The sequence below is a fragment of the Rousettus aegyptiacus genome, unplaced genomic scaffold, assembly GCF_014176215.1.
Source record: "Rousettus aegyptiacus isolate mRouAeg1 unplaced genomic scaffold, mRouAeg1.p scaffold_m13_p_2, whole genome shotgun sequence".
NCBI classification, from domain to species: Eukaryota; Metazoa; Chordata; class Mammalia; order Chiroptera; family Pteropodidae; genus Rousettus; species Rousettus aegyptiacus.
In genome coordinates, this window is record NW_023416295.1 from 13,914,856 (window position 1) to 13,935,492 (window position 20,637).

At 52.4% G+C, this 20,637-nt stretch overlaps 1 protein-coding gene across 2 annotated transcripts; it reads left to right on the plus strand.

Moving 5' to 3' along the window:
- Nucleotides 1-1,519: 1,519 nt before the first annotated feature.
- On the plus strand, nucleotides 1,520-19,456 carry PTPRN (protein tyrosine phosphatase receptor type N). 2 transcript variants are annotated; one of them, XM_016156838.2, is made up of 23 exons: nucleotides 1,520-1,684; nucleotides 3,162-3,212; nucleotides 3,444-3,557; nucleotides 6,270-6,366; nucleotides 7,309-7,570; nucleotides 7,648-8,002; nucleotides 8,426-8,557; nucleotides 9,160-9,194; nucleotides 9,836-10,110; nucleotides 10,248-10,334; nucleotides 10,655-10,734; nucleotides 10,912-10,976; nucleotides 11,609-11,827; nucleotides 12,284-12,484; nucleotides 12,587-12,734; nucleotides 12,896-12,969; nucleotides 13,207-13,284; nucleotides 13,396-13,515; nucleotides 14,489-14,655; nucleotides 17,592-17,645; nucleotides 18,273-18,337; nucleotides 18,482-18,555; nucleotides 18,764-19,456. In XM_016156838.2, exons 1-23 carry the CDS (start codon nucleotides 1,570-1,572, stop codon nucleotides 18,833-18,835), a joined length of 2,940 nt encoding a protein of 979 aa, XP_016012324.2. In that variant the 5' UTR covers nucleotides 1,520-1,569; the 3' UTR covers nucleotides 18,836-19,456. The 2 variants fall into 2 exon arrangements, with proteins under 2 accessions (XP_016012324.2, XP_036092936.1); XM_036237043.1 differs by lacking the exons at nucleotides 1,520-1,684; nucleotides 3,162-3,212; nucleotides 3,444-3,557 and adding an exon at nucleotides 4,802-5,026.
- Nucleotides 19,457-20,637: the final 1,181 nt, after the last annotated feature.

Sequence of the window (20,637 nt, forward strand, 5' to 3'; positions counted from 1 at the left end):
GGAAATATCAGTGTGTATCTGCCTGTCTCTACCCTAAACCAGTGACCAATTTAGCATCAAAGACAGTAGGACAGTCTGACATTACACATTTCCTGAAATGATGCAATTGGAGGCATACGGTATCACAAATAAGGCATTTTGTTTAAATACTTTAACCTGATCCAATCGAGACTTTTAGATATGACTAGTTTATAGGAAATACAGGATATATATATATAGGGGAAATACAGGGAACTATATCATGAGGAAACAATCAGACAAATCCAGAAGGTGGGAAATTGTAATGAAAAGCTGAGCTGGTCTCTTTAACAAGAAAATGTCAACAATAAGGTTGGGCAAGGGGAAAGAGTCCTGTCTTTGCTAATTTAAACAAAATAAGAAACATAGCCAAAAGCAGTGGTGGTCTATGTTTCCTATTTTGAACAAGGAAAATCTTGGAGAGGCATATTGAAATATTTATATGAGAAATATGATGTCTATTATTTACTTTTAATACTGAAAGAAGCATTTACGGTAAAATATCAATAACTTAAGTCTAGATGACGAGTGTTTTTTGTGTACTACTATGTACTTTTTTTTTTTGTAGTATGGAAAATTTTTACTGAAAAGCAAGAGAGTAAAGTGATCAAATTTGAACTTTACAAAGCTCACTCCCTACCTTATGGGGTGGCAGGAATGGAAGCAAAAGACTAGTTAGATGATGACTACAAAAGTCATGAGAAAAGGGCACAGTGATTCAGACAGGATAGTGAGTATAGAAAGAAATAAACTGGTTGGAGATATATTTTACAGGTAGAAATCATAAGGTTGTTGATAGACTCGAAGCGGAAGAGGGCAAAAGACAGTCAAGGCTAATAACAAAGCAAATATGTGTTGAGTGTTTAGTACATGCCAAGGCAGTTGTTCTAAGCGATTCACGTGAGTTTAATTCCTGTAACTCTCACCACCACCTTGTGAGCTCGGTACTATTAGCACCTACCTCCATTTTACAGATCAGGAAATTTGGGCACAGAGAGGTTAAGCAAATTGCCCAAAGCTATACCCTTAGTAGATGGCATTGTTAGACCTGGAATTCAAGATGCTCTTAAGGATGACATAGGTACCATTAGTTGAGATGCATAAGAGTACCTATTCTATTCTTTTTTGTGTTCCTTATCTTGGTGTTTATATTACCTAACTCCCATATCGTTCTTGGCCGCCAGCCAACTATTACCCTTTTTTGTCAACCTTGGGACTGGCTAATAGAGGTGGGGGTCCTTGGGGAGAAGCGTAAGTCAAAGGAGTTGGGGCCAAGTGGGAATTCTAGTGAGGCTCCTGTTTGGTGGAGGAGGGGTGGGGTGGGTAACTGCTCCGCTAAGATAGTGCTTTTACGCCACCTATGACGCAAATAAGCCTAAGAACCGGGGGTGGAGATGTCGTCACCACCCTCACGCGGTTGGCGCGATGCTGCGAGAGGGGCGTGTAGACCCCGCCTCATAAGTGGGTGGGGAGTGGCAGGCCCCGCCTTGGACCCTCTGGCCAGCGTCGCTGCGGCTCAGGCAGGGGAGCGAGCTCGCGGAGCCCGGGAGGATGCGGCGCCCGCGGCGGCCTGGGGGCGCCGGGGGATCCGGGGGGCTCCGGGTGCTCCTCTGCCTCCTACTGCTGAGCGGCCGCCCGGGAGGCTGCAGCGCCATTAGTGCCCACGGTCAGGAGGAAACGCGGGAGAGGGGGAGTATGGTGCCGGGAGCAAAACTCGTGTGTGGGGGGGTGGTGCACGGAAGTGTCGAGAAGGTAGGAAGCTCGGGTAGAATGTGTGTGGAGTGGGGTGGGGGAGGCACTGCGAGAAGAGAAAGATGAGGGGACGTCTGAGAGGAAAGGGGCGTAGGCCTGGAGGTGGGGCTGGGAATACGGGGGCGGACCTAAGAGAAGCGGGCTCGGGGGAAGATTGCGGAGTCTGGGAGGAGGAACAGGGGTGCATATGGACAGAAGAACTTAGAGATGTGCTACAAGACCGCTGGAGAAGCAAGTCGCACCGCGGCACCAAGGAACTGGAGACCAGCTCTGAGGGGGAGGAGAGAGAGGGAACTCTGATCTCTCTACCATAGGCTTCGGGGCCATGAGAGTCCGGGTCCCGCTCCCAGCAGAAAATCAGGCCCAGGAAAGGGTCAGGATTTCTCTTTATGCCCGGAGAGGCCAATTGCTGCGACCTGATCTCCGATAAGAGGGAGAAAGCTGGAGGAGGGGGCAGAAAAGAGTAAAGAGGGAAGGGTCCTCTCCCGTCCTCCTCCCCATAGCCTGGCCCCGGTGCTGACTCACATCTAAGCGGACGGAGACAGTCAGCGCTGACTCATGGGCCGGGGGAGGGTGGGGGCGAGGGGCGCGTGGGGGAAGGGGCGCAGCCTTGCCGTCTGGCGCCCTCCTTCACCACTGGGCTTGGAGGCCAATGCAGGGTACTTCCGGTGTCCCTGTGGGTTGGTAGTGTGGTGTATGAAGGCTAGAGCGACGGAGGGGTCACGTCCCGTGGAGACTCCTCGCCCTATCACCCCTCCCTTCTCCTTAACTGTTTCCAGGAGAGCTCTTGGCGGCTTCAGGCTCAGAGCTTCAGCACCGCGGACAGAGCCAGCAACACAGGGGCTCAAGGACAGATGGGAGAGTGTGGGGAGCATTGCCTTAGAGACGCTCCACCCTTCTCCCTTTCCCACTCAGAGAGGAGACGTGCTAGGGTTTTTACTTCTTCTGAGTTCCAGGTCATCATAGTTAGGATGCTTTTGGAGATTTGGGAAGGAAAGTCCTCAGAATTTGGCTACAAACTCCCAATAGTAATTCTTCGAGAGTGGAAGTGTATGACCCTCTACTATCACTACCCCCATGCACCTGGAAAGCTTCTTCTCCCCATCACTCAGTTAATCTAACTGAAGCTTGTAGGGAAAGGACCTAGACACAGATCCTTAAAATACAAAGCCAGACCCTATATTTCCTTCTCTTAAGAATTTGGGGGGGGGGGGCAGGGAGGGGGAGGAAGGGGAAGAATTCTAGGCCTCTCTCTCCTCTCCTCCCAGCTTAAAACCTTATTTTGAATGAAAAAACGGACTCATCCCTTTCCCTCTTTCCCAGCCTGTCCATCCATCTGACCATTCTATGTGTGTGGTTGTCTGAACCTCTGCTTACCTGTCCCTCTACAGGTTGTCTGTTTGACCGCAGACTCTGCTCTCATCTTGAAGTGTGTATTCAGGGTGAGTGAGGCCCGCACATAGGATTTATAAGATGTGGGTACACAATAAGAAAGACTTCGGGGGAGGTCTGGAGAGGAGAAGGGGTATTGGGCTTGGGCAGAAGGGGGACTGACTGAAGGAGCAGAGCTCTCTGAAGCCAAGAGAGATGAAGAGAGTCCTGTCTACTTCTGACCTAGACTTTGGAAGGCTTTCTGTCCACGCCCCCTGCTGACACCACTTTTATGCTCTTAGATGGCTTATTTGGGCAGTGCCAGGTCGGAGTGGGGCAGGCTCGGCCCCTTTTGCAAGTCACCTCCCCAATTCTTCAACGCTTACAAGGCGTGCTTCGACAGCTCATGTCTCAAGGTGAGGTCTAGGTGCACTGGGGGGAGAGAGACTGGGACTTAATTAGATAAGAGTGGGGAAGTGAGGGGCCACCTGACTCAAAGATTTCTCTCATAGAACGTTCCTATCATACCCACTCCTGAAGCTTTACCTTCCCAGACCTTGTTGGAGAAGGAGGCAAGACAGGAGTGGGGTGGAACCCTAGAGATGGGCTGTTCACACTTAGGAGGCTTCTAGAAGATGTCACTGGAAGAGACCGGCTCCATCTCTTTAGAACCGTCTTACTCCCTGGAACTGTCTGAGTGCTCCAGAGCAATGAATTCTGGAGTTCCCAGCCAGAAGAACACCCCACTTACCCAGTTTACTCATTCAACAATTATTAATTGGATGTTTGCTTTGTGGCAAGCATAGTTTTAGGTGGTTAGGATGTACCAGGGATTAAAACAGACAAAGATCTGTGTCTACTGGAGTTAACTTTCCCAGGTGAGGGGAGGGAATACACTATATAAATTAGAAAATAAAGAGTGTATTAGAAGGTGATAAGTGCCATGGAAAAAAAACAAATATTACAGCAGGATAAAGGGATCAGAAAAGGTGAAGTAGGAAGCTGCAGTATTAAACTGAGTGGTCAAGACAGACCTTATTGAGATTATGAAATTTGAACAAAGATGTCAAGGAGGTAGAGGTGTTTCAAACTGGGGGAAGAGTATTTCAAGATCACTATAGAACCTTATAGGAGAATGTATGGACGTTGGCTTAACTCTGAGTAAAAGAGGAGATCATCACAAGGTTTTGAACACAGGGGTGCATGATCTCACCTCTACTTTAAAAAGTCTTGCTCTTGCCACTGTGTTGAGAATAGAATATGGGAAATCAAGGAAAGAAACAGACCTTTGAAAGCTACCACAAAAATCCATGTAAGAGATAAATATGGTATGGGCCAGGGTGGTTGCAGGGAGGTAGCAGGAAATGACAGAATTCTGCACGTATTTTTGAGGTAGTGAGCACGAGTTCATAGAATACTGGGCCTCACTGTGAAATAAAGGAAGAGTCAAGGATGACACACAGGTCTTATCGACTAAACAACTAGGTAGATGGAGATGTCACTAACTATGCAGAAGCGTCAGCTTGGGGAAAAAGACTACACTGAGTTTAAGATGTCTATTCCAGCAGAATGGGCGGTTGAGTACATAAGATTGGATTTTGAAAGAGAGTGAGGTCTAGAATAGAGAAATAAATTTGGATTTTTTTTTGATCTATAGATGGTAACTAAACCCATGAGGTGGGTAAGATAATCGAAGGATTGAGTGTTTATGAAGAAAAGCCTAAGAGAATTCTAATAAGAGGACCAGAAGAAAGAGAGGGGCCAACAAGAGAAGCTGAGAAGGGGCATCCAGTGAGGCAGAAGAAAAAACAAGAATGTTTGGTGTTATAGAAGTCAAGTGAGAGTGTATATGGAAGAAAGTGATCAACTGTGTGACATGATGATGGTAGGTTAAGTAGGATGAGATCTGAGACTTGACGACTGGATTTAGATATGGAGAAGTCACTGGCGATCTTAATGAAAGCAGTTTTGATTGAATAGTTGGGAATAAAATCCTGAATTGAGTGAGCTGAGAGGAAACAAGAGAAAAAGAATCGGATACAGCCAATGCAGATAACATTTTCAAGGAATTTTGCTATAAAGAAAACTAAGGAAATGGGGTGATGAAGGGGAATGTGAAATCAAGCATTCGTTTATTAAGATGGGAGAAATTTCATCACGTCTGTATGCTAATGAGAATAATTCCATAGAGAACAGGAGATGATGATGTCGGGTACAGGGGAGAATTGTAGGGAAGATATTCTTGACTAGGTGGTAGGGGATGAAATGTAGTGCTCGAGTGGAGGAATTAGCCTTCATTAGGAACACAGTTCATGTAATGATAATAGGCGTAAAGGCAGGAATGGATGCTAGGAGGTCTCAGAAAGGAGTCAAGAGCAGTCCAGACTTAATCCAGAATCAGGGAAGAAGGAGTAGAGATGGAGAGTGGGAAATTACTGCTTCGGAATAGGTGACTGACCTTTCCTGGGAGCAGTCTCAAGGTGGGAAAGGCAAACAGATTTGCTTCAGGATGAGACGATGGTGGTGATGATGATGTGATGGCGATGGTCATGATGGAGGAGGAGGCAGCGGTGGTTTAAAACAGGTATATAGTGCTTTAGAGTTTCCTAAGCACTTTCGTTTCCTTCATCGCCTTTGACCTTCGCAACAGCTCCATGAAGTATATATATTATTTGCACTTTACAAATAAAGAAAACTAGGGTTCAGGGTCAACAAACTGAATAGGAATAATAATTTTGATAATAATAATAGTAGCATTTATTGAAAGTTCACTATGTGACAGGTACTATTATAACCATTTTACATTGTGTTATTTTAAGTATCACAATCATAGGAGGTATCAACCCTACGGTTGAGACTCAGACAGGTCCAGCAAATTGCCCAAGGTCATACAACTAGTAGTGGCAGAGGATTCAAAACCAGTCTGACTGGAGTCAGTCTGACTTCAAAATCTGTTCCTGAGGGTGGGAAGAGGACACTTCAGATCACCCACAGGGTCTCCAGACCCCCTCTGCTGCCCCTCTGCTCTGTCAAACTTAAATATTGCAGGGTTTTGACCCCCACTGGTCCCTGTTACTGGGCCCTCAGACTGTTCTGAGCCAACCTCAACCCACCCTGTCCTCCGGCAGGATTGTCTTGGCATGATGACCTCACCCAATACGTGATCTCCCAGGAGATGGAACGCATCCCCAGGCTTCGTCCCCCAGAGCTCCATCCAAGGGACAGGTAGGCATCCTTTTCCAACCACTCTATCATGGCAACGCTGACAGGCCTGTGATCTTCCTGAAAGATGGAGGAAAGCGGGAGGGACATGGACACCAAAGCCAGCGGGCTGGGGCATGCGTAAAAAGAATTCAAGAATGGTCACCTGACATGCTCACACTCCCGGTAGGAGCCGAGGTCATCCCTGGGGAATCCAGCAAAACAGAGGCACTTAAAAAATGTCGTGAAAAACTTGAATATTTAGCATTTTAAAAGAAGTGTCAAAATAGTCATCATGGGAAAGGTAGTCATTTGTTGGACCGAAGTTGTTTAATGTTCAGTTGCATTACTGTGTGGAATTGTATATGGTAGGAGACATGGTCATCTTCTATAGTTAAGGCCTCTGCAGGCATTGTTCAGACCCTGTAAAGCAGAGAAAAGTAAATGGGGCGTGGAGCTCAGATGATGATACCAGGATGAAGAGGGCAGAGTTGGGTGAAGATGCGGGCAGAGTGGGAGGGCACAGTATTGAATATTTGAACCTATACTTGGAGTGCCAGGTGTGGGACGTATACAAAGGCACCATGGGGCAAAATGGGGCCGTCATTCATCTAGAGAGGTTCCCTGCTACTTCCCCTGCTCCCGTTTTCCCCTTCCTCATCCGAGCCTCACACTTCCTTAGCCTCTGCTGCTGTGTTTCGGGGACCCAGGCATGCTTACCAGGGAGACAATGAGCTCTGCCCAGGATCGGCCCTCTTATCCTTCCCCATGCTACTCTGTCCTCCTCTAAGGTTGCCTCATTTCTTAAGAGGTCAGACTTACTCTGCACTGCTAAGTCTGCCTGGCCTCACCAGCTCTGCCTCATAAGCCTTTGCAACATACAATTCACACACACACACACACACACACACACACACACACACACACACACGCACACACACACACACACTTTGCTTTCCTCTCCAGGTCTGGCTCGGTGCCCAGGAGACCTGGACCTGCTGGGGAACTGCTTTTACAGGGCATCCCCACTGGCTCTGCCCCTGCTGCCCAGCCTCGGCTTCCTCGACCTGCAACGGGTGGGGATGGAGCTGGGGCAGGCTCCCCCCTGAACCCACTGCAGGCTGAGCTGTTGCCCCCTCTCTTGGAGCATCTGCTGCTGCCCCCGCAGCCCCCCCACCCTGCCCTGAGTTATGAACCTGCCCTGCTGCAGCCCTACCTGTTTCATCAGGTGAGCTCTAGAAAGTGGCCCCCACCCCAATCCCCCACCCCGAATGTCTGCTTACCCGGATCTCTGGTTTCCCACAGTTTGGCTCTCGAGATGGCTCCCAGGGCTCAGAGAGCTCTCCAGGGATGGTCAGTGTCGGCCCCCTGCCCAAGGCCGAACCCCCTGCCCTCTTCAGCAGAACGGCCCCCAAGGGCATGTTTGGGGTTCATCCTGGCCACTCCTATGGAGACCCTCCAGGGCCTTCACCTGCTCAGCTTTTCCAGGAGTCAGGGCTGCTCTACCTAGCCCAGGAGCTGCCAGTGCCCAGCAGGGCCAGGGTACCAAGGCTGCCAGAGCATGGGGGCAGCAGCCGGGCAGAGGACGCCTCGGAGGGCTATGAGGAGGAAGGACTAGAGGGCCGTGGGGAGAAGCCTCCTTCCCCAGCAGAGCAGCCAGGTAACAGTCCTCAGCATCCGCTCCCTGCCTGTGGGGGCTGCTTTTGGGGGATCCTTCCTGACTGTCCATGCACTTGTTATTCCGTCCTTAAAGCCATTCATACATTTAACTAATGTCTACTGACAACATGATCTATGCCAGGCCCTAGGTAGGCGGTGGGGATACAGTGGGGGGTGGAGCTAATATGACTCTTCTTCAGATGGAGAGTCAAGATGTCCACAGTGGGCCCGAAGTTTGGTCTTGCCCCAGGAAGGTCTTTTCCCCAAAGCGTGGACAAGTGTCAGAAGGAGAGGGCATCACTGTCCCAGTATTGGAGAAGAAGCTCTTAAATATGTTAGTCCCCTCCCACCCCCAGCTCATCCATCTGCATCCCACGAGTTCATCTCACCACTAGCCCTTAGCTCTGTGTCTGGCTCCTCGCAGATGTGACTCTGCAGAGACTGGCAGCTGTGCTGGCAGGCTACGGGGTGGAGCTGCGTCAGCTGACCCCTGAGCAGCTCTCCACCCTCTCGACCCTGCTGCAGCTGCTGCCCAAGGGTGCAGGACGAAACATGGGTGAGTGTCCAGGCAGTGACTAGCAATTAGAAGCTCCATGGAGGTCTCTTGCCCCACCCCTCAGACCAAATGGAGCAGCCTGGAAGGGAAGGGTCAGCGTCAGGGTCAGGGTCAGGGTCAGGGAAGGGAGTTCTTCCAAGACATGGGGTCATTGCCAGCAAAGGGTAGGAAGAAAGTGAGCAGGTGATGAGCTGAAAAGTTAGACCAGAAAAGGACTGGAGGGTGGAAGTAATGGAAAAATAAGCCAACAGGGGGCGTGAACAGGAATCAGGAGGCACCGAGAAGGGTGGGCGGATGGTAAACAGGACTCGAAGCGGGGTTTGGCCAAGTGGAAGGAGAAGCCAATAATTTATATGGTGAGGGAGGACTGAATAAATAGCTTTGAGAGGCGCGGCCAATGACAGAAGAAGAGTTAATCAAATAATGACTTCTAAGACAGAACACAAACACGATGAGCCACGCGACAAGGTTTGGTCAGTGATCGAGAGGAAGGAGACCACACAGATGTAACAGGCTTTGGGCCTCTGGCCCTTTTCCACCTGCATTGTGTGGACTTTGGCCTCGGCCCTTTGCCCACAGTTCTGTTTTTCCTGTCTCTACAGGAGGGGTTGTAAACATTGGAGCCGACATCAAGAAAGTGAGTTTTCAGCACTGCCCTGACCCATTAGTGCCCACAGCAGCAAACTCCCTTGCCAAAATTTAAACCTCAGGATCAGGACCCAGAATCTGTATCCTCTGCTCCCTCATTTTGAGGAAGTCTTGCCTAAGTCTCACTTCAAGTGGATGGCAGAACTCAGACTAGAAGCTAGAATTCTCGATTCACTGCTTTCTCCAATACAATCATTGGAGACCGGGCTCTGAGGATCCCTAGGGGAAGAGGGAAGTTGTGAGCAGGCAGCCTCCTGATGCCCCTGGAACTTGAGGAGCTCTATCTGTTTCACATGTTGTATGTCTAAGATTTCATGGCTAAACCAAAGTCTAAAAACCATTGCCCACCTATTAGCCTTCTACCCTGATGGTGCTTCAGTGATTCTCCCCACTCCAGTCCCATCTTGTAAATTATCACTGATTGTGTTCCACTTATTCATTCATCTGCCCGGCTCACTTTCCCGGGTGCCCTCTCTGTACCCAACCCTGCACTAGGCCCTGGGATGGAAGGAAAAACAAGTCTTAAGCTCCATTGCAAGGAGCTCGGAGTCCAGGGTGTGGACCCGCAGGCCACCCCCTCCACCCTCTCCAGCATACAGAGACCATACCTCTATCCTCTCTCCTAAACAGACAATGGAGGAGCAGGTGCAGGGTGGAGACATAGTGGAGCCTCCACCTGCTACACCCTCCCCGCATGGATACCCCACTGCCAGCCCCCCCTCCGGTAAAGCCCAGCAGGTGCTGAGCCCTGAATCCTTCGAGTTCCCCAAAGCTGCTGCTCTCCCGGCCACGCCTGTCCTGTTGGAGAAGAAAAGTCCACTGGGCCAGAGCCAACTCACAGCCACGGGGCAGCCCAAAGATCGGCCATCTGCAGAGGAGTATGGCTACATTGTGACTGACCAGAAGTAAGGGCCACAGCCTAGGGAAAAATTCCAGTCTCCTGGGGGTCGGGCTGGCCGGTACCCTTGGAGGTGGCCTGTTTCAAGAGAAAGTGGCCAAGAGGGTCCCCACCTTCCTTCCTCTCCCTGCTGCCCACCTCCAGGCCCCTGAGTCTGGCTGCAGGAGTGAAGCTGCTGGAGATCCTGGCTGAGCATGTGCACATGTCCTCAGGCAGCTTTATCAACATCAGGTGAGGCTGGTGTCTGGGGAGGCGGGGATCTAGAAAACAGCTTGAGTGGGGAGGTGGCTAGAGGGGCTTAGGGGAGGAGGGGAAGACAAGCGCCAGGTAAGGGGCCAAGGTGGATGCTCCCAGATGCTCCCAGATGTTACAGCCACACCTAGCCCTGTTGCTGTCCCTGTCCAGTGTCTCCCTGGACTCAAACACCCTTGTAGGGCATCTCTGATCAGCTCCAGCCCCATCCTCTAATGGGGAGAGGGTCAGAGCTGGTTTCTCTTTTAGAGTCTGGGGTCTAGGGTTGGTGAGGTAGTAATATAGCTTCTATTCGGCAGTGTGGTGGGGCCAGCCCTCACCTTCCGCATCCGGCACAATGAACAGAACCTGTCTTTGGCTGACGTGACCCAGCAAGCTGGTAATTACTACCTGGCCCCAGCCCTTGCCCTAGTAGGATATACCCAGGCCCGTGGCTGATGCTCCCCTCGAAATAGTCCAAGCCCACATGGGGCCACGCCTGCTACCTGGTATAGCATGACATGGGGGCGGGGACCACGTGGGGCTAGAGAGAGCCTGACCTACGTGCTCCCTGCAGAGCTGGTGAAGTCTGAACTGGAAACGCAGACAGGGCTCCAGATCCTGCAGACAGGAGTGGGACAGGTATGAGCTAACTGAAGAATCAGTCAAGCCCCAGAGGACTGACGTTGCCCACAGGAGACCCAGGCAAACTCGACAGAAGTGGAGCTGCCGCCTTGTGTGCGCCTGGCTGGCCCACCTGCTTCTCCAAGGCGGCCCTCCTCCAAGCAGTTTTCTTTCTGGCCTGCAGATGGCCGCAGTGGCCCCTCCTGCCTGCAGGACCCCCCCTTCTAGGAAGGCAGCGTGCTTGACAAGAGCTAGCTGAGACGCCCATAGCCTTCAGAGCAGTCTCTAAATTCTAAGGGACAACCTCACGCAGAAAGGACATTACGCTCAAAATACGTTTCTCTTCTGCATCCAACACTGATGCCTCACATTCGATTACTTGATTCCGTGGGTTCTCTCTCCATTTCTCTATGTCCATTTTTAAATACAAATACTCCCCGTGAGGGCCCCGCACTCAGTACCCAGCAGTGCAGTGTGGCTGAGTTGGGACTGAGAAGGAGGATCTTGGGTCCATCTGAGCCCTTCTGCCTGTCCCACCGTGCCCTTGCCTTCCCAGCTTTGCCGCAGGAGGTATCCTAGCAAGGAGCAGAAGCGGCTCCTAAATATCTGCCCACCACTGCCCCGCCTTGATTCTAGCCTTGTTCCCACAGAGGGAGGAGGCCGCGGCAGTCCTTCCCCGACCGGCCCGCAGCACCTCGCCCATGCGCTCAGTGCTGCTTACTCTGGTGGCCCTGGCGGGTGTGGCTGGGCTGCTGGTGGCCCTGGCCGTGGCTCTGTGTGTGCGGCAGCATGCACGGCAGCGGGACAAGGAGCGCCTGGCAGCCCTGGGCCCCGAGGGGGCCCATGGTGACACCACATTTGAGTACCAGGTGTGCAGCTGCAGAAGCTTGTCGCGGAGAGGGAACGGAAGGGGCTTGGGAGTCTGAGTCTCGCGGAGGGTGCGGAGGGTGCGAGTGGGGAGTTGGATGGGAGCGATCATCCATCTCTTGGACCGTTTTTTGGCGGGCCCTGGAGGAGCTCCAGTAGGGGCGTTGTGGGGTGTTTCAGATGGATGGGAATTGGGAGCAGATGGTCCCTCGCTTATTCCCAGTGCTACAATCTGGGGTTCTGAGTTTCAACTCACTAATATCTGAGGTTGTCATAGGCACCACCCAAGCAGAACAGCGCCCAAAAGGACGAGGGCCAGGGCAGAAGACCCTACCCCAGGGGAGATGAGTGTCATTCAAATCTATCAAGGTTGAACCCAGGGACCCAGAATTGAACCCAGGACCTTGTAGAAAAGGCTTCAGGGGACCCTTGGACCCCACACGACCCTTCCTCTGTAGGACCTGTGCCGCCAGCACATGGCTACAAAGTCCCTGTTCAACCGGGCGGAGGGTCCACCAGAGCCCTCTCGGGTGAGCAGCGTGTCCTCTCAGTTCAGCGACGCAGCCCAGGCCAGCCCCAGCTCCCATAGCAGCACGCCGTCCTGGTGTGAGGAGCCTGCCCAGGCCAACATGGACATCTCCACCGGACACATGATTCTGGTCAGGACCAGGCCTGGACCCAGAGGGGCTGAGGGGTCGGGATGGTGGGAGAGGCAGGCTGGGGGGTGGGCGGGCCAGAGCCAGGCTGTGGTGTCCCTGCAGGCTTACATGGAGGACCACCTGCGGAACCAGGACCGCTTGGCCAAGGAGTGGCAAGCCCTGTGTGCCTACCAGGCAGAACCTAACACCTGCGCCACCGCCCAGGGGGAGAGCAACATCAAAAAGAACCGCCACCCTGACTTCCTGCCCTGTGAGTGAGTCCTGCTGGCGCACCTGGCCCAGCTTCTCTCTGGTGGAAGCTCTGGAGGGCTTGGGGGAAGGCGCTGGGCTCCTGGCTCAGGCTAAGCGGCAGAAGTGCCAGGACCCCAATGACCGCAGGGGCATGTGGGGTGGGATGCGGGGTCTGTGCAGATGACCACGCCCGCATCAAGCTGAAGGTGGAGAGCAGCCCTTCTCGGAGTGATTACATCAACGCCAGCCCCATTGTGAGTGGCCCTGGCTCTTGCCCCCACCTCAGCCCTGTTTTCCTCCTCCTCTCACAAACTCCATTCCCACAAGATCACCACTCCCCACCCCAGGGCCCTGGAATTGTGGAGCCTGATATCCCAGTGTGGAAATGGAGGGTCCTCAGGCTCCTCCGGACTCTGGCCCACTTCCTCTGACCAAGCCTCTCTACAACAGCATTTCCCATTCTGGCTCATGATATATCTTCTTTGCCCCAGATTGAGCACGACCCTCGGATGCCAGCCTACATAGCCACACAGGGCCCGCTGTCCCATACCATCTCAGACTTCTGGCAGGTGGGCTCTTGGAGGGAGGGCTTCTCCAGGGACCAGGGGCCCTGTGGGCAGCCAGGGCCAACCAGGTCCCAGGGATGTTAGAATAGAGCTTACCGGAGTCTCTGTCCCTAGATGGTGTGGGAGAGTGGCTGCACTGTCATTGTCATGCTGACCCCACTGGTGGAGGACGGCGTCAAGCAGTGTGATCGATACTGGCCAGATGAGGGCTCCTCCCTCTACCACATATATGAGGTCAGCAAGACCCCAAGGCCAGGGAAAAATAAAAGTGGGGGAAATGGATGGTAACCATTCAAACATGTATGAATATGCACATATGTAAACATACATATGCATATACACATGCATTCACAATATTCACAATACCTATACATATATGTGCATGTGTGTCCAGTCCAGTGCCCAAAAGCATTTGCAAGGACCTATCATGAAAGGTACAGAAATAAAACTATAAAATCACCTAAACTGAGGTAAAGAAGCTAAGAACCATGATATATGAGACAAGGAAGATAACTATGCCCAGAAATCAAGACCTACCGCAATTAAGCCCAACTTAAGTCTGAGTTTTCCCGAGGCCAAAGCAAAAAAAGAAATACCATCAGTCACATATGTGACTTATAAAAAATAGAAACAAACTGGGAGAGAGGACAGGTAGGAAGGAACCCGAAGGAGGAAAAGCAGGAGAGGGAGGAACAGATTCCTGACCAATGGGAGAAGGTGACTCCCCTGTAGGACATGGGACATTAAGAGCCCGATAGAAGCTTTTCATCACCAGATGAGCGCTAGGTAGTAGATTTTCCATCACTCACAGCTTCTTTTAGAGTTTTTTTTTTTTAAATTGGTCTTGCTCATGTTAAAGAAAAAATCAAAGTATCACAGAATTTCAAAGTTTATGTGTGTAGCACAAACACTGCTAGACTGTGCGAGGAAGAGGAAGGAGAAACTCTGGCCTCAAGAAGCTCACAACAGTTATGTCTAGGTGGAAAAGCCACCAGTTGTCCTAAGCAGTAGATGAGTGACAGAGACAGCTAAGGTTATTGGGGACAGCTGGGACAGTTGGGGCAGGCAAACGGTTGAGTAAACTTCCTGGAGGATTTAGAATTTGAAGTAGCCTGGGAAGCTGGGAGGATTTGGAGAGACCAAGGAGCGAGCACGCAGACCTGGAAAGGCTCTGACGTGCTCAGGCCCAGATCCCGCTCCCCGGCAGGTGAACCTGGTGTCGGAGCACATCTGGTGCGAAGACTTCCTGGTGCGGAGCTTCTACTTGAAGAATGTGCAAACCCAGGAGACGCGCACGCTTACGCAGTTCCACTTCCTCAGCTGGCCGGCAGAGGGCACTCCGGCCTCCACTCGGCCCCTGCTGGACTTCCGCAGGTGAGCGCCTTTGAGAAGCTGGGAAATGCTTGCTGGTCTAGGGCAGGGGCTGGAGAAGCCGCCAGGGAGGCTCCGAGGACCAGGGGAGGGCGGAGGAGGGGGCGCCGGGAACTGGACTCCCCAACGATCTCTCAGCCTACCAGCTCCTCTGGGGCCCAAAGTCCCGGAGCCTATCCTCAGACCTCCAGCCGCCCCCTTCTAGACACCCGCAAACCAGGACTGGTGTTCTGTCTTGCTGTGACCATCCTTCCTCTCCCGTGGTCCAGCTCAGTTTCTGCTGTCTCTCTGATGTTCTGCCGTCTCCATTTCAGGCCTCCTTTTTTTCCTGCTTGCATATCTGTCTATCTCTTTCTTTTTCATCCGCTTCCCCCAATAAGGGCTCACCTTATTTCTGCCTCCTTCCCTCTCTCAGCTCCTGCCTCCTGACCTTCCCTTTCTGTTGCTCCTGGCCTGCTCTCCCAGGCCTCCGGCACTGTTCTCTGTGTCTGCGGAACCGTCTCTCCCTCTTACCCCCTCCTGCCCATCTCTCCCCCTCTTTATCCCTCTCTATCTCTTTGCCTCTATTTTTATTTTCCTCCCTTTGGCTTTCCTCCTCTTTCCCTTCCTTCCCGTTCTTCTTCTGTCTGCGCTCCACCCTCCCTCTCCGCGCCTCTCTTTATCTCTATCACTTTCTCTCTCTGTCCCACTTACCCTCTATCCCATTTCTTTCTCGCTGTGCCTCTCTCACTCTGTCTCTTTCCTTTCCCACCTCTTTTTCTCCACCCCCCTCCCATTTCTGCCGATCTGTCTCTGCCTTTTCTGTCTCCGTGTCCCCCTGTCTCTGTCTCTACGTGTCTCCGTCCACCCTTCTCTGCCCTTCCCTCTCCCCTTCTTCCCTTCTCTCTCTCTCTCTTTCACAGCTGCCAGTGTCATTTTTGTGATCTGCAGCTAGTATTCTCACTCCAGTTGCATAGTCACAAAAGTGATCATTGGCAGGTGTGGCCGCTGCATAAACAGGACAGACAGAACTTGTGGGCCCAGGGACCATCCCAAAGGCTGCTGGGAAAGCTGTGGGCTCAGGGGACACAGGGAAGAGACAAATATTATCAAAGGGAGTGCTGGGGGATCTCTGGATTTGGGGGGGACTCAGTGGAACAGTGTGGGGGCTGGGATTGGAAGCTAACTGAGGGACTTAACTTTGTTCTGACACTGAAACCACAACCAGGCCAGGCCTCCAGCATCCTCTGCCTTCCCCTCCCCAAACGGGTGGCTGAGAAGCCGGCCGCCACTGGCAGGGGCCTCCTCCGCACTGTGGCCTCCTCCTGCTTCTCTGCCCCTTGCCAGGGTGTCCTGAGGTCTCTCGATACTGGGCAGAGAGCAGAGGAGTAGAGCTGGGTGAGGACCTAGAAATAGTTTCTGAGTCTCAAAACAATGGTTTCTAACTGGGGCCCCTGGGGCCTGAGGCATATTGCTTCTTAAAAGCAATGCCAGGGGCATCAGAGCTATTTCCTGTTTTCCACATTTTAAAAATATTTATAGAGCATGGACCCATTTTAAGGCTCACAGATAAGCTGAAAGGTTATGTTCCTTTGCTTTAGGCTAGAATTATGTAAACTCAGTTGGCATATAGGCACCCAGAACAAATTAATTGCTGCTTAATAAATATAGTTTGCCACCAGAGAAAAGGCAAAATAATTTCTTAAAGTCCCAGAAATTGACCCTTAGCAAGTTCCTTGACCTCCCTGTTTCCTTACCTGTGAAATGAGGATGATGACTTATACTTCAGGGGGTTGTTGCAAGGGTCAATAGGATAAAATCTAGTTTAAGTGCCTGGTACATAACAATGCTCGATTTATTCTAGATACTATTTATTATCATTATTATTAAACAATGAGGAACCACTGTTGCAACTTCTGTCACACCCCAGCCCTCTGACATCCAAGCCAATGTGCTAGAAAACCATGTAGATGCCACAAAATCATCCAAAATCACCTGGCCCCTACAAGCATGGGGGAGCCAGACTGGGGGACCACCAAATTGCAAGATGCCCCTGAAACCATCTTCTAATCCCTCAGAAGATCCTCCTAGCCCTGGCCCACCTAAGGTACCAGGATTCTGCAGGTGACTCTCGAAACAAGAATGTTATAAGGGACAAGGGCAGGTTAGACTGGGCCACTGAGGGAGGGAGAAATCCCCTGCTTCTCGCTGAGCTGTGGTCAGGGCAGCAGAGAAGTATCTGAAGTCCAAGTGGACCACGAATCCGAATATGGCCCAACCACAGAGCGACTATGCTGAGGTGAGGCTGATTCAAGAGGACAGGCAGCAGCGCAATGTTCAGAGTTGAGGGACTGTCCTCTCCTGGCCAAAGGAACTTTGTGCCCAGGGCTACCTGACCTCATGGCCGATGAGGACCAAAGGGAGCCTGAGGGGGGAGAGGAACAGCCTGGGCAGTCGTAGGGGAGAGCAGAAAGACAGAGCAGGAATGTGGCAAGATTGACACACTTGAGGACAGCCAAAAGGCCTGTCCTCTCTGGACTTCTGGCAGAGGTGGCCGTTAATATGTGTTATCATTAACAGTAGCTGCCATTTAGTGAGCATCTACTGCGTGCCAGACCTTGCACTTAGTTCTTTACATGGATTATCTCATAACCATGGTAAGAAAGTTACTATGATTACCATCCCCGTTTTACAGGTAAGAAAACTGAGGCTCAAAGAGGATAAATCAGTTGTTCCAGGTGAACACTTTGGGCACAGAGCTTGTAAGTAGCAAGGCAAGCCCAGTGCTACCCACACCATCTCTGGTTCTTTGCCTTTAACCATAACTCCTCTTCCCTCCTCTGTTCTGGCCATGTGGGGAGAAAAAAAAAAAAGGGAGAGAGAGGCCCAGAGGTGTGTTTTTCGATTCCCCTTTCCCTCTGCTGGTGCCCCCTGACCCTCACATCCATTTCCTGTTGCAGGAAGGTGAACAAGTGCTACCGAGGCCGTTCCTGCCCCATCATTGTGCACTGCAGGTGTGTGGAGAGGGGGTAGGGACGGAAGGGAACAGGACAGCCCAGGCCCGAGGGCCCTGGGGCGGGGCATCCCTGACTCCTGCCCCCCTGGTCCTCGCTCCCTGCGCACATCTCCTCGCACACTCCTGCCTGTCCCCTTGACGCCTGCGATCTACAGCCCATGGGCTAAATTTAGCATACTATGTTTTTTTAATGGCCCGTGAACCAAGAATAGTGTTCACATCGTTTTAACGGTTAAAGGGGGAAAAAGAAGAATGTGTGATAGACTATACGATTCCCACAGAGTTGAAAATATTTACCATCTGGCCATTTACACAAAAAAAATGGTTGGACAAAAGCCTGGCCAGAGACTGGGAAGACATTCCTATTTCCTCCAGCCGCCTCCACCCCAGGGCTGAGCCAGGGCTCTCCTTTCTTATCGGCCCACAGCCCAAGTGATACCCGTGGGTCGCAGGCTCCCAACTCAAGGCTCAGTTCTTGAGGGCCCAGGTGCTGTGGCCCCTCGCTCACTCTCAGCTCACTCACGCCCTCTCCAAGCCAACCTGAGTGGCTCCAAGTGTCTCCTCCACCTCTCCCTTTCTGCTGGGTCCTGAGCTGAGCTGAGCCTGTCTTCCTCTCCTGTTTCAGCGACGGTGCAGGGCGGACTGGCACCTACATCCTCATCGACATGGTACTGAACCGCATGGCAAAAGGTGAGGACCTTTCCCACAGTGCCCGAAGCCCAGGCCCTGGCTTCGCCTAATCCTCCAAGCCTCCTGCCCCAGGATGTCCCAGATTTTCTGGGTCTTATCCTTCTCTGAACACCCCCTGAGCGGCCCTGTGCACCCTGTCCCCAGGAGTGAAGGAGATTGACATCGCTGCCACCCTGGAGCACGTCCGTGACCAGCGGCCTGGCCTTGTCCGCTCTAAGGTGACTGCTCCTCCCTGCCCCAACCCTCGATGCCACCCTTCTCCAGGGAAGCTAGCAGCAACCTGCCTCTCCCGCCTGCCTCTGGACCTCCCCCAGGAGTGCCCCTCCCCCCACCAAGTGACCTTCCCAGCTCCCCTTCCCAAAGGTCCCCCTGGGGCTGGAACAGAGGCCAGGCCCACCGTGACTGTCCTCCCACTGCCCTTTCCAGGACCAGTTTGAATTTGCCCTGACAGCTGTGGCGGAGGAGGTGAATGCCATCTTGAAGGCCCTGCCCCAGTGAGCCCTTGCGGCGCCCCTGGGTGGGCAGCCGGCCTCTGTTTTCTCTTTGCTTGTGTGAGCATCTATCTGTGTACCCACTCCTCAGTCCCCCACCCACACCTTGGCCCTTCCTGGGCATGCCTCGCCCTTCGAAAAGGAGTGTGTAAGGAAGGTAGGAGAAGAGGGAAGAGGCAGGCCTGCCCAGCCTCATGCATGCAGAGCTCAGGACGTCCCATGGGGGAGCTGGCAGCCATTCAGGAGGACGAAAGTCATGGGCAGTCATTGCACCCAGAGCCTTCTCCTCCCGGAGTTCCCTGGCCCCCATCTCTCGCCATTCTGGATGCTCCCAATGTGTGTAGACACCCTCCACCCCCTAGCGAGGACAGAACAGGGTAGAGGGGCCACCACCTCCAGCCTCCCCCTCCTCTGCTTCCCCAGCCCCTGCTGCCCGCTGCTCTGCCTCCCTGACCCACTCGCTGGCCTGTGCCCTTCCTGACCCCTCCCTCAGGGGCTCCTCTTCCAACCCCCCGCCCTCCCGCTACATACCACTCAACTAGCTCTCCCTCTGGCACAAGAGAACATTTCTCGAAAAATCTACTTTTGTATCACTGTGAATAAAGATAGTGTCGTGTGTGCAGCTGCAGCCTGGACTCCTACACGCTTCTGTCGGCTCTGCTTCCAGACTCCAGCCCCAGCCTGTCCGGAGCCAGGCCTGTCGCGTTTCTCAGGGGCGCAGTGTGTGATGGGAGAGCCTGGCTGCAGAGTCAGGCTCTCCAGGGTTCGGATGGCAGCTAACATCCAGGCCGTAGGCTTTCTGTGCTGTGCTTCCTGTTATGGCAGGCAGGCTCCAAGGTGCTTGCGTACATTCGCTTGTTTAGCCTTCACGACAGCTCTGACAATTATTAGCCCCATCGTACAAAGAGACTGTGGCATAGAACTTGCCTGAGGCAACACGACTTGCGGGAGGTGGAGTTAGGATTTGAACCCGGGCATGCCGAACCTCTTTCCTGCCCTCCTCTCAGTTCTAGGACAATTGCTTTGTGCCCTTGGGCCTCAGGAGTAATGTTCGTTGTGCAGGATTGAGGTCAGGACTGAAAGAGGGGGTATAGGCCAAGTGCCTGCACCCCTTAAGCAAAACTAGCTAAACCCTGAAAGTGACTCATAGACCAGGCCTGCGAGATGTCCCAACAGGCATTCACTGGGGTGCCAGGGACACCTCTTCTCTCTCCCACCTCCTGGTTTCCAGAAACCTCCGCTCTGTATGGTCCCAGAGGAGCCCTCACGTGTCGTAAGCATCCTTGGACAAAGGTAGTGGCCATAGAAATGAGGCAGAAAGAGCCTTGGGCCTGGGGCTACTGGGAGTTAGGGCCATTTAACCTGCCAAGGCCCGGTCCCCTCACATGAAAAACAGTGAGTACCGTTAGCCTGGCATGGGGAGAGAAGGAACCAGCGAGCCTGCCGTTAGTGCCCCCATGCCACACCTGGGCTCGGCCCAGGTGCATACAGCTCCTGTACGTTTGACATCTCAAAAGCTAGCAGTTGGCAAAATAATCATTTAAAAATTTCAAGCAGATTCTCTCTCTCTCTCTCTCTTTCTCAAGATAGAGGCTTGAAATTCTTTCAGGGAAGGCTGCTTCCTCGTTTTGAGGAAAATACTATAGGCCCTTTGGCTATTGAAGACGAAGCCAAGCACTTAGCCTGGAATGAGAGAGATGGTGGGAAGCCACAATGCACTGCTTGGCAATGCAGAGATGCTTGTCCTGTGGCTTGAAGGGCAGCTCTATAGGTGTCTGGAGACGGGGAGAGGTACCTGGCTTTCTCCTC